This window comes from Drosophila miranda, chromosome 2, assembly GCF_003369915.1.
Source record: "Drosophila miranda strain MSH22 chromosome 2, D.miranda_PacBio2.1, whole genome shotgun sequence".
NCBI lineage: Eukaryota > Metazoa > Arthropoda > Insecta > Diptera > Drosophilidae > Drosophila > Drosophila miranda.
The window spans coordinates 14,900,450-14,914,209 of record NC_046675.1 but is presented as its reverse complement, the minus strand read 5'-3'; the positions used below and the strand labels follow the sequence as shown (position 1 = coordinate 14,914,209).

At 44.6% G+C, this 13,760-nt stretch overlaps 1 protein-coding gene across 5 annotated transcripts in view; it reads right to left on the bottom strand.

The window, feature by feature from the left end:
* Positions 1-358: 358 nt before the first annotated feature.
* LOC108156302 (phosphoinositide 3-kinase adapter protein 1) overlaps positions 359-13,760 on the bottom strand; it is a 33,376-nt gene continuing 19,974 nt past the window's right edge. For 3 of the 5 annotated variants that reach the window (XM_017287688.2, XM_017287687.2, XM_017287686.2), the window contains 2 exons: positions 3,901-4,078; positions 359-3,819 (listed from right to left, as the gene is read on the bottom strand). In XM_017287688.2, coding sequence (XP_017143177.1) covers positions 897-3,819; positions 3,901-4,078 — 3,101 coding nt within the window. In that variant the 3' untranslated portion in view covers positions 359-896. Of the gene's footprint in view, positions 3,820-3,900; positions 4,079-6,615; positions 6,743-12,145; positions 12,331-13,760 lie in introns of those variants that run through there. The other 2 variants (XM_017287690.2, XM_017287689.2) reach the window with 2 other exon arrangements.

Here is a 13,760-nt window from a genome sequence, read left to right as displayed (position 1 = left end):
TCAAATGAATATCGCCAAGACCAAACTTAGGAACAAAATGACTGTTAAATCCTTAAACTTAATATTAAATATAAGGTTTGTTTTCGAAATATTTATTTGTTCTTTTGAAATTTAACGGATATGACTTGCGCCGTCATGGCAAACTACCAATTCCCGGGATATATTTAAATTTAATATGTTCCAGCGATAAATATACCGATTCGATTAATAGCGAATAAGATGAATTAAAGACACAATAAGAAATCTATATTTCTATGTGCTGTTTTATTTGCCTGCAGGCCGATGCAGTTTGTAAATGTTTCCAGAATGAGATACATACATCGGATTCCATAGGTACCCAATAAAAATGAAGTCTATATTTTTTCTTAAATATTTAAAATTTATTGCATTTAACTGTATAGCTGATATTTTAGGGGGTTTTTAGGAGCTAGACATTACGAGTTTTTCATGCTAAGCGGCATGCCAAAAGGGTGATCGGTGCAAGATCTTTAAACTAAATTGGGGTAGTACCTAGAGTTACAAGAGAAGATTAATATTTCTTGATATGTTAGCTGCTTGGTTCGACTTAGGTGCTAGACTTAGACCCTAACGATATGGTTTGATTTGGTTGCTTGCAAACGTCTCACAAATATACAATTCGATTCTGAAACCCGAAGACTAAGAAATAATGTAGATAATACAGGCTTACGACTAACATTAGAATATGTTTTGCTCGATAACTAGTTCATACTCATTTCCATCCATCCGTCCTTTGCACTTCTTGAGGGATGCGAATCGATCGACTTACAGACAAAACAAGAATACATATGTGTAACACTAAAGAGAAGCTTTCGATTTCGATTTGGGTCGATTTCGTGGCAGTGAAGTAACCGCCCCGCTCGTAGTCCTTCGCCTTTCTAGCAGTTCATGTAGTTGGGCGCCTCTGTCTCCGGCGTGGGCTCAACTTTGTCAGCGGCCTCTGGGGTATCTCCACCCACATTCTGATAGACCTCGGCCTGGATCTCGATGCTGCCCACCTGGGGACATGGCACTGCCAGCTGCTTGGGCTTAAAGCTGCTGCAGCTGGAGGCGGAGGACGAGTGGCTTTTAGTCAGCTTCCCGTAGATGATGTTCGAGCGCTCGTTCAGCTTGATGGGCTGCAGGGTGACTCCGTTCTGGTTCTGGTAGTGTTGCTGGGTATCGGCGTGCTCCTTCGCCTCCATGATGGTATTCAGGTAGTTGCTGCTCTGGGAGGAGGACAGCGGCTGGCTGCCGTACACAGGTATGTTCGAGGGGAACATCTGGTAGTGCTCGGAGGAGGACCCGGTGGGGCTGGTGGGCGTGTTCAGGCGTTGGCAGCTGGACATGGGCGAGGGGAAGACGATCTGGTGACGCTCATCGCCGGGCGTGGAGCTGGGCGTGAAGACGGGACGTGGTGGCGGCGGAACCAGATAATTGTCCATCAGCGATCCGTGGCCACCTAGCCGGCAGTTGTAGCGCCGATCCTCGTGGTCCGAGTGGGTGCCAGAGTCGCCCAGGGAGGCGCCACTGCAGTTGCTGCCCGTGCTCAGGCGCCCAGAGGATGAGCTGCTGCTGGATACGCTCTGCAGGCTGAGGGAGCTGATGGGACGAACCCCCGACTTGAAGCTGCAGCTAGTGGCTATCGAGCTCTTGGTCTCGTCCAGAAGGCTGTCGGCACAGCTGCCAGGATGCTTCCCCCCAGGCGACATCTTCGGACGCGAGAAGAACTTCTTGATGCGCTCGAAAGGCGTCTCTCGCTTCAAATGCGATCGCACCTGCTCGTGGATGCGCTCGTACTCGCGGCGCAGTTGGTCGATCTGATCCTGCTTCTCCCGGAAGCTTTGTTGCACATCGTTGCGATGCTTCCAGCGTTCCACCAGCAGCTCCACATCCCGAATGGACAGTACATTGTTCTTGAAGTCGTGCATTATTTCGGCCAGCTCATCGTCGGCGTTCGATCGATTGTGGCTGGAGGCAGATGCATCGCTGGCACTGCGCTTGAGCGTTCCATATCCAGGCTGATGATTGTGGTTATAGCTGTTGTGGTTGTTCTGTCCAATGGCCAGTCGCGTTGTCGAGCGGCTCATCCGCAGATGCTCCTCCACGGGGCGGTTCGAGGGCTGGAACAAATAGTTTCCATCATCCGGGGGGCAGCTGTTGGAGGTGCTGCTGCTGGTGGGAGGAGTATTCACGGGCACATTCGAGGGCTGCAGTACGTAGTCGTTGCCGCCCACCGCTTGGTTCTCCAGCAGCTGGGAGCACTCCTGGCTGAATTTGTCCGTTTGATAGAGGGGAGCCACTGGTGCATCCACCACATCCTGAGACTTGTTTTGCTCCTTGGACTGGTAGTAGGGCGGTTCGTTGATGCTTAGTTCGTTGGTAGTTCGCTCGGGTCCTGGCGAGTCTGCAGCCTCAGGTATTGGCTCCGGCAGCTCCTTCTTCGAGTCCATGTTCTTCTCCGCCGCCGAACCCTGCAGGTTCTCATCCTCCGTCTCCACACTGATGTAGTTGAGATTCGAGATGGCCAGCGTCTCCGTTTTGGGACGCACCTCGGGCGTGTTCTCCCTTTCAGAGCCGCTGGACATTTCCATGTACTCGGCGGAGGGCAACTGCTTTGGCGGTTTGCCAGAGGAGGATTTTGTCTTTCCGGGCACGGCCTCAATGACCACCGGTTTCGGACTGCTCTCGCTGGGAGCAGCTGTTGGGGAGACGCCCTTGAAGTAGTGATACATGGTCGTGAGCTCGTGGAACTCCGAAAAGCTGACAATGTTCTGTGCCAACTTGTGATGACCCTCCTGCTCTGCCAGCTCAAAGGGGGTACGGCCGGCACAGTTGCGCACGCCGCAGGCTGTGTCGCCGCCCGGGCACTCCATCAGTTGGATGCAGAGGCGGTTGAGGCCCCAGCGAGCGGCGAAGTGCAGCAGGGTGGGGTACTCCTCCGGACTGGACTCGAGACGCGTGAAGAAATGCGGTTGCTTCTCACAGGGGCCGTTCAGCAGGTGGAAATTTGGCGGCATGTTGCGCTGGAAACACTGCAGAAGATGCTGATCGAGAGCGTCCCTTTCCACGGGTCCGATGCCCAAGGCATGACACATGAACTCTATGGGCGAATCCTCCACACGGAGCAGCTGCTCGAGCTCTCGGAGCCGACTCTCGCACTTGATGGGCCGAGCGCCCAGGCTCTTGTTATTCTTCTCGATGCGTATCTCGATCATTGTGGAGATCTCCATGCAGGACTCGGGGATGGAGAACTGCAGGGTGTAGGGATTGCGGCACTTGAAGTTGCGCAGTTCGATCAGTTCGCCGGACTTCTCCACCAGCAGCTTGAGAGTGTCGTTCTTCTCCAGTGGCTCTGCCAGCATGGCCACCACCTTGTTCTGGCCGAGTTTTACCTTCTTCGGCAGCACTGTGAATCCCTCCGAGCAGCTGGAGAAGCTGCGCGAGAGGCCCCCACTGTTGCCGCTGCCGCTGTCCTGGCAGGGTGGCCGCTGGCACAGGGCCCGGCCCAGGATGTCCGTGGCAATGCCCAGGATGTTGCTGATCTGCACCTGATCGTTGTCGCGCACCACACAGCGGCGCCACTTGTAGTAGCTGGGTAGCGCAGCCTTGTGCATCTCCTTGACCTTCTCCTCGGCCACATCCAGCAGGATGGCGAGGACCTTCTCCACCCGTATAATGGCCGACAGTTGGGCCATCAGGAAGCTGTGGGGCAGTGCCAGCAGGGCGGGACACAGAATGACAATCTGCAGAGCAGTGTTCTGGTACTTTTGGGCAATCTCCTCGCTGAAGGGACCATCGTCAATTTTGATGTGCAGAAAACTAAAGATAATTAGGGGAAAAAGAGAGGAAAATCTCTAGTTAATGGATCTGTATCCTGCACAGGTTGAGTCCTTTACTCACTTGAATGGTTTCCGTCCGCGCTGTTTGGTGATCTTGTCGAAATGGTTCTTCAGGAAAGTGGCCCGCAAGTAGGCGCGTTCGCTGTGCTTTGCCGTGATGATCAGAATGTCGTCCATATTGTAGCCGATGCAGCCGGATGCATTCGCTCCACTTGCGTTGTTCCCGTTGCCACAGTTGTCTGCAAAATGATTGGAAAAGATCGAACAGCGATCAGCAAAAAGTACAGCGACTGCGACTGCGACTGCGACTGGGACTGGGAGTCGGAGTTGCAGTTGTAGTTTGCTGATAAGCAGCGGCCCACAGCGACCCCAAAAATAAGTAATCTACCCAAGTATTTGTACAAGTCTCTCAGTGTGTATCTGTGATAAATAATGTGTTTACTTAGGATTTGACTTGCGTGATTTGTGACCTCTTCAAACAGACCCTCCTGTTGGGAACACACTTGTTTGACTTTCGACTTTTCGGTTTTGGAGCGCCGTCGTATGGACTCCATAAGAGTGGACACATGTACATATGTATTTGTGGCACTGTGTCATTGGAATTGAAGGAATTTCCCCGCTTATCGGGTAGGCATTTGATGGGTTGCAAGCGGCAAGATCTTGGGTAACATATTTGTGTGGAATTGTTTCAACTGAAACTCCAGATTCCAAATCCCATGGGATACGGCTCTAAGAAGATGGATCGGATCGAGGAGAGTTAACTGAAGTTTATTGTTTCCCAAGGAATACATTTGAACACTTTTGAAGAAAGAGTTTTGTACACCAAAGTTCTTAAAAATTTCGTTCTACTTTCTATATAGGAATGTCGACTGATTTTCAAGAATTTTCTTGGATTTCAGAATCTACACATTCCACAACGACAGACCCAAGGCGACCGTCGGATGCTTTTAGCCAGATGGATAGTGGGATTTGGTTTTTAGTGCAGCGAAAACAAAAGTTTGTAGATCCCAGAAAAAGATTTAAACGAAATTAAACAGCATAAATTATTTCAGTGGTAGACAAACATTTCCTCGGGGGGATGGGGGGATGGGGGGGGGGTGGGAGGTTGTCTCCCGTTTTAGCCATATAAATTAGCCGCACGCACTGGATGGACTAATCAGTATGTTGCATGCCCCAAGAGTTGCGTTCTCCATTCTTAGAGCTACCGTTTGCCCCATAAATTTAGTCACGTTTAGCGCATTTAAATAAATCTCAACGAAGAGGAGACACACACACACACACACAAACACACACACGATGGGGCAATGGCTATGCGCTGGAGAAGACACGGAGCGATGTTAGCTCTTGGCCAAACCGAAATTTACTGTTGTATCTGCCTCAATCTGAACTGCTTGACACCCACAAATGGCGGCAGCAGCATCCGTGACATCCATCCGCGGCGACTGCGACGCAGCATCGTAGCATCCCATCTCTCCCTTGTGCCTCTTCCTGTTGCCTGTTGCGCTTTGCTTTTGCATTTCTTCTGCTTTATTTTATTCCTTTTTCTGGCTTCGCTCCTTCTTTTCTCAACTCTTTTGCTTCTGCTGCCCTTCTCTTCCCTGCCCTGCTGCAGATGCTCCTCATTATGGGGCACAGAGGAAAGGCAGCAGGCAGGCAAAGGAGTTTGCCTCTGTTTGTTCCCCTCGATTTGTATGATATGGAAGTGAAGTTTAAAAATAAAGAAGACCAAGTTCTTATACCCTATACAGCGGGTACTATTATTTTATGGCGAAGCTTGTAAAACATAAAAAAGCAAAGATTTTTTTAAAGAATGTACAGAACCCGCTTTTCTAATAATCGAAATTTCTAAGAAATTTCCGTTTAAGATCGTCTTTTTTCTGACAATTTTATAAGTCTTCTCATAAAATGTATAGGTTGTAGGATTTGCGTAACTAAAAATACCATTGGGTTTCATTTAATCAAAGCTACCTCCTTGAAATTATGAAATTCCTTTTGGAAAATGTCCACAAATTTAATTAATTTCTTCGAATATCTACACTCCCAAGTTACTATCGTAGTATAACATCATGTTATATGTAGCCGAAAGGGTATGTCAAACTTTAATTCGCGCAGATAGGCCTTTGTTCCGTGCTATATTATGTATATTTCATATGCAAAATATTGCCACATATTATTCGATATATTCTAAAGAAAGAAAATAAAATACGACAACATAATTAAGTGGAACTTTTGGTAGTTTCTAAAAGTTACGCCCCACCCTTTTCAGTGATTAATGGTTTTTTAGTCCTGCCTGGTGTACCAAAACTGTGGATCCTCCCACTCTTCCGGTCCTACTTTAAATGGTTTTTGTTGCTGTGCTTTTTTGAGACTTTGATTTCGTGATGGAGGCTGACAATGTCTGGATGTTGGATTGAAATTTATTTCTCAATTACATGGCAGACGACAGTTTTGTCGACGGGGCTGTTGAAAATTGCAAACAGAATGCAGAATGCAGAGTGCAGATCCCGATCCCCTGTCTGACATTGGAGTCGCATCCCTGAACCGAGAGTGTGGACTATATTTTAGCATCTGAGTGCCGTTGGAACATCTGGTAATTGTTAAATCGGACTCTTCTTCAAGACAAAAATGCCTCCCTTTGTTCATCATCTTTGTGCTTCTGGTTTTCGTTTTGCAATTTGCAAATATTGCACGAGAGTGTACTTGGTTTTCGGGCTGTGATCGATCACTTTTTAATGGATCCAGCTGCATCCCAATCTCTTTAATGGGAGGCACTCACTCATCTCCATGTCCACATAGTCCATCGCCTCCACATCGTCCTCATCCTCCTCCTCCTCATGCCGCTGGGCCTGGACACAGCTAAAGAGGCGACAACTGCCCTTTGCAGGCATACTCGTATTTCCACTTTGATTTCTTGTTTCAGTTATCTCTTCAAAATATGTATATTCTTCGTATACTTATGAAAAGCTATGGAACACAGAATTTTAATTTTTACGCGCCGCAAACCGCCTCGAACATTGCGCTAATTGTCGTCGCTGCAGCCACATTTCGAATGGAACTGTCCGCACAGCGAGTGAGCACAATCAGAGATGGCCTAGGATTATGCCATTAATTAATTGATTAAAATAAACGCCACTGTATTTGTGTGTGGGGTATTGTCTGGTTTGATTCGGTTAGGGTCTAGCTAGATTCGTTTTTATAAAAGGATGGTGTCATGACAATAGTAGATCTCGAACTTAAGGAAAGGATGGAGAAAGATTCTAGTCTGAGTTCTGATAAAGTCCCCCAGAAATTTAAAGACTATCCTTGTACAAAAAGGGTTCCAATATCGTGAAAACATGAAAACTCCGATATCTTTCTTTTTCAGAACCTGCAAGCAATTCTTGAGGAGAACATGCAAAAAGTTTGATAAATTTAAAATTAAAATAAACCTTAGCATGGAAATATCTTAAGTTTAAATCTAAATCCCCTAATTTTCAAAGAATCTCCACCATTACATGGACCATCAATCCCCCAATACACAAATATCCCCATCATTCCGCGAATCCTCTTTATTGCTAAATGTTCCAAGTGGATGGCAGTCCCCATACATACATACATATACTCGTATTTCTAAATAATTCATCAAAAGTGTTCTTCTAAGTGAATTCAACTTATGCTCGCATGATTTTTATGATGATATCTGAAGGGGGGGAAGCCGCCTCTTCAGAGATCTGGGGTTGGGGGGACACAATTTGAATAAATGCCAACCGCCAACCACCAACCGATGGGTGACACTTTCCTTCTTTTTAGCAACAGACATAAATCAACGAAAAGCGAAACGAAAACAGAGAAATACGAGTATAAATGCGGGATTAAATGGACTACAGAACGTATTCCGCACGGTGGGAGAGGGCTTTGGAGGGGTAAGGGGGTGGTGCTATGGGGCAACCGGACGACACACAAATTAACCCTCCCCCTTTTCGGGGACAACAAATAACTCAAAAAATGTGTGCATATGCCCGTAGAGAAACATGTGTACCACTCGCCTCATTGGAACCCCATCCAACAGATACATATGTACTTATGTATGTACATATATACGAGTTTTACTATATGTGTGCGTTCACATAACAATTATCATTTAATTATGTCAACTGTAACTTAATTATGCGCATATATCTTTTAATTTGAGGCCGGTTTTTCCTTTGGGATTTGGTTAATTGTCCACTTCCTCTTGAGATTGCAGCATTCCCTCTCCTCATTCATTCACGCATTCCACCCAATTATTCACTCAATTGGTCATAACATTCGCTTGAACCCGAGATAAATCCTTTCTCAAAAGAAGCAGCCTAAAATCTACAACGCGATGAAAGATGCTGAAAGATTATGCTTCCCATCGATGTCCTCATAGATGTAGATATTCGCTATAGGATCTAATGTTTAGCATACAAATTCCTACCATATATGTACCTCTGCGCCTGATCCCACGCTTCAACTCTTTGCTTGATCTCAAATTTTACACAGAAATTCCCTACATACATATCTCTTTTTTTTTAAATCTCATTTTTCACATCAAGATTTGTATTAATTTAGATTTAGTTCACACTAGGCATAAATCATAAATGGTTTAAATTGTTTTTAGCTCTAGTTTCGTGGCCCCTAGTCATGAATCTGGTAGTCACAGTATCCCACAGTTCCCTTCCACTGCTGATGTTCGTTAAATGGAAATTGTTGTTCTCATTGTCTCCGAAAGAGATCACTCTCTCTCGCTGTATGAGATTATTGGACAGCTGGACATTGGTCACGGGTCCCAGGGGGGAGAGAAGAGAGAGATGGTATACATTCGTATGGACTGGAGATGGGGGTATACTTATGGGGATGGATGGTCAGTCACAACGATTATAAATGACATTGTATCTGCTGTGTACCTCTCTCTCGCTCTCCCTCTCTCTCTGAATGTGCCTGCATCTCAAAATTCTGGGGGCAATCTGTGCTCGGGATTTGGGTTCGAGAGAGGTCACAGATTTGGGAAGAATTCTGTAATAATCGCAGAGCCCTAAAGAAGAATGAAAGTGATTGAAGTTTTCTTTGAAACACTCGGAGATGCGATTCTGCCTGAAAGTTTACATTTTCTTTCTTTGAAAGCATTCCCAGAACTCTACCAAAAGTTCTCCCACTTTTTTCCAGAAGTTATTCTCTTTCTCTGTTGACCCAGTAAATGGTGAAATTTATTTTCTCATTGAAACGTCTAATAACGAAAACATTTAAAAACACATCATTAAATGTTGCATCCATGTAATGGTTCTTTCCCCAAAGGAATTTCCAGCTAAAAGCAAACATAAACAAGAATTTTGAAATTCACTTTCAGCCCTAAAAACAGCAAAAGAGCAAAAACTACAAGCTACAAGCTAAAAATGAGGCATCGAACAGTTTTCCAAGCCATAAACATAAGGAAAACAAATACCATGGAATGGTAGGTGGGAGGTGTTAGGGAGGGAACAGCATTTTCACGCTGCGTGCCGCGTCACGGAGGGGAGAATATCTTGGAGAAGTCCAGCCAGGGTTATAAACTTTATAGAGACTGAAATCGAAGCGAAAGAACAACTGAAGTGAAGTGAACTCTGGATGGAAGTCGAGTGAAGGGAAGTTCATAAAATGCAAACAATTCCCGGCATTTAGTTGGATGGATAGTTAGATGGAGGGTCTTTCCCCCCCACTCCCGATCCATTCTTGATGTTCAGAAATGCATAATGCATTTAAATGCAGTTTTTATACAACTGGGAGGTCCCTCCCAGAAGGAGTGGGAGGAAAGTTCTTCTTCTCTGATGTTATTTTTGACGTTTTTGACATTAATGTTTTGTTATTCCCCTCTGTCGCTGTCATAAAAGGGCTTCTGCAGACACAGGCACAGACATACGACTCACACACATGTTTTCGTGTGTAATTCTCGTATAAAAACAATGCTCCGACAACTCTTTTTACCCGTCTATAAATACATCTAGTTCCCAGATCTACATATACGTATGTACACTGTTGGTGTTTACGGGGGGATCTGGGAGAATTCGAGGTATTAGGGCATTGAATAATTGTGCAGCAGGTGTCAAATGTCTTGGCTCATCCGTCAAGATGAACCCGATTCCTGGCGGACTGAATGTTTTTCAAGAAAATTGTAATTTTTCAACACAAAATATTAAAAATCACATAAACTGAGAGCTCAAATTCGTGTTAAACTCAACATTTGTGGTCTTATCAAAGGGGGGAAAACTCACTCACTCATCCACACACACCCCCACTACCACTAGGACATACATACGTAGGCCCTCTCTAATGTTGATTAATGATCGCCCCAGTTGGAAAAGCGACAACTTTGTCAAACACTTCATCGGAGGCATTCCCAATGTTTCACTCCCAAAGGTACGTTGGATAGGTGTGATGTGTGGGAGCGTTTTTTAGGGGGGTGTGGAGCACCTATTTATGTCACTCTGCCAGCCATTTCACTGATCTATGCATTCTGTGTGCCAATAAATGTCTTCATAAATTTCAGTCCTTCCATCAGGGTGTGGACCCGTCAAGAGGAGGCGTCTCCTAATACAGTCATAAATATTTGGTTGGACGATTCCGAGCAGTACGCACATAGTTCGATGGGGTTACCATTTTGAAGGGGTTTTCATTGAAGAAAGTGCTTGAATAAAGAGGAATTGATCTTGTTGAGCATGATATCAAATATACCTAAACTACTCCCCTCCCGCTCTATTACTCCTAAATGATGGAAACTTCAAGGTTAATAGGCGTGAGTAAAATGCCCAAATAAACCAATAAAAAAGCATACGCCCGCATTTTGTTGGAGAGTGTAACGAGAGCACTTCTTCTTTTTTTATGTAAAAAGTAAAAAAAAAAAACCAAGCAACAGAAACAACAGCAACAATAATAACTTGACAATAATCGAGTCAAATTTTTCGTTTCCGTTTATTAAACGAGTGTAAGGGAGTGAGAGAGTGAGAGGGAGAGAGAAAGAGCACGCGCTACATGTGCGAGTATGTGTGCGTGTGTTGTTGTTTGTTTCCTGCATGCAATTTATGCTGCAAGCTTCGACTTCAGCGCACACTTAAACAGTCTTCTATGAGGGATTTCCGGTGCGTGCGTCGCGAACCGAACATACACACAACCATACATAATAGAGGACAAAAATGCGAGAATAGCAGAAACAAAATAAAGAATAAAGAGTATCGGAAGGAGAATTGTAGAAAATGCAACCATTTTTACGCATATTTATTTGAATTTCCTAAAAAATATTATCGGGAGACTATGTTATTAATATGAAACAAATACTCCTTCTGCTACTGGTGATTCTTCGTCTACTGTTTATTTTTCTTGATCCTTCTTTGCTTGCCTTTCACTGTCTGGGGCATAATCATAATGAAAGTACGAGTATGTATGCTGCTTTCCTGCGGCACGGCACCTGCTGTTGCAGGGGGATCTCTGGGCGAATGAAGGGGGCTTTGGCTCTGGCTCTGGCTCTCCCTCCTGTTCTTGCATTACCATCACGCACAGCCCTTTCAATTCAATTCAATTTATAATTGCTGTTTGCTTTTTTTTTGCTATTTTTATACGCAACCACAACAGAAAAGCAGAAGAAACCGAAGAAACACAAGTAATATGAATACTTTTTGAAGCCTAGTCGTAGGGCACGCGCTACAGTTCCGTCCGTCCGTCCGTCCGTCCCCTTCTGGGATGCACATCTGTGTTTTCAGGGGCAGCAGCTGCCTCTCCCTCTTGCTGTCTTTTGCAGCTCCCCCTTAATTCACGGCTTGGGCCCCTACTTTTTATGTCTGGCTTTTCATTTTCCGCTCTGTTCCGTGTCCTTCTCTTTTTGTTAATTATTAGAAAAGATTGGGGGAGGAAAACCCGAGTCTAGACTGTTTTAAACGGAAATTCAATCTGTGCTCTATTTTTGAAGCCGTGTCCCTCATCTGAGGGGAACACGTGCTGCGGATAGGAGTCCGTGCCCCCCAGCCGAGTGTGGTTTATCCGCCACGTAGCATTATTCAAAAATCCTTCAATTATCATACAAAAGGGATTACATTCAATGGAGGAACCCTTTTCCAATAGACAGACAGCTCTCCCCCACTTGAAGAATCCCCATTTTCCCTATAGATAGTACGCCTAAGCGAGTGCATTGTCTGCATTTTAAGTGCGCGTTTGAACATCCCGCTCAAATCAGTTTACCATTTCCATGCCTTGGTTTTTAAATGGGTTTTCAGTGCTCCAAGAGGATACCATAGTAGTCCATTAGCTTCTCTAAAGTATATACTCCTTCGAGTACTCACCGCAACAGAACGTTTCCATCTCAATGTTTTCCACTTGTAGCAGCATTTTGATTGTACAATATTTAACAGCACCATTCACCATAAACACAGATCAAATCATTATCAATGATTATAGTAATATTGTAGCAAACTGTTCTCAAGAGTTCTTTAGCTTTTGGTTTTCCTGTGCGCATGCGCAACGCTTCAGACGTCAAGCTGCCACAGTCCTTCAATTTCGACTGGCAAAAGCTGGCGTCTTGACTTGGCTTTGGGCCTTCTTCGCGATTCGAAATGCCAAGAATATCAATGAGCTCTCTCTCCCCATCGGTTCTCTCTCTCTCTTTTGCACACTCTCTTAGCACCTCTCTTTCGTGAATGTGGATAAACAATGCATTGGAAGATTATAAAATAATAAAAGTCAACGCTGTTTCTGTTGTTGTACGTGCCCGTGACGTTTAATCAACGCATTGTCCATTTTTAATAAGGAACCCGAACCCCCTCTTCGGGATCGTTGGATCGCTTTGAGTCCCGGGCCATAAACGGAATTATGGCATTTTAAGCGATCAACAGAGATCTCTGATTGCTTTTTGTCGCTATCCCTAACAACAACCATACACATATCCCCAACAACCCCTTCGAGCCATATGCGGCGGTGCCCCACAGTTAGGATCGCAAAAGCTTGTACGCAAATAAAAAGTCATAATAAAATATAAGTATTTTTATAGCCATTTAAATGGCACCAGAAACAACAACAGAAGCTCCAAAAAAGGAAAACAGAACAAAAATCAACAAAATAAAATTAATAATAATTATAAATGGGCCAAGAAATATGATTTTTTAATGGGTTACCATCGATCTTGTAAGAAAAAGACATGGATTGGATTAGAGTTGAAGGCTAATGAAATAAAATGCTTAAAGAAACTTTTTCTCAGAAGTTTCCTCAGAGGAAGAATTGTATTGCTAGGAACAATAAAGAATAGTGATTCCTCGATTGGATTCTAAGAAGCAAATTGCTAGAATTTCTGCAGAATTCGTAAAAGAATATATTTATTGCTGTGATTCTATAAAATATACTCAAAAGAAACCAATCTATCATCGAATTCCACCAGGATCTGCCGTATTTCATTTACCTCCAACAGGAGTATCCATCTTTTACAGGTCTCTTTTTAAAATAGTCACAAACAGCCACAAGCCCCAACAAGAAGCGAAAAGGAAACTTCCCAAAATTGAAACGTGAGCAAAATTTAAGTTGGTTTAGGTACTTATTATCCTACCAAAAATTATGTTAATTATTTGGTTAGTATTTATGAATGCAACAGGTGTGGAGGAAGACATTTTGGTCCCTCAATAGGATACCATTGTGTACGTACTTCTGTTCGGGCTGTTTGATATGCGCAGAGGCAGCAGACAAAAGACCCCAGGCGAGAGGGATCTAGTGAAGTGTATTGAACCCCTGAATGGATGGATACGAGTATGAGGGGCACAGGAGCCCCAGTGTAATCTGATGAGCAGATGTTCCACGAATTGAAAACAGAAGCCAGACGATTGGGGGAGAAAGATGCATAAACAAGTGCAACGAAAAGCAGAACCGCCATAAGAGGGAAATGGAGAATTTTCCGCGTCTGTTGCTGCTTCT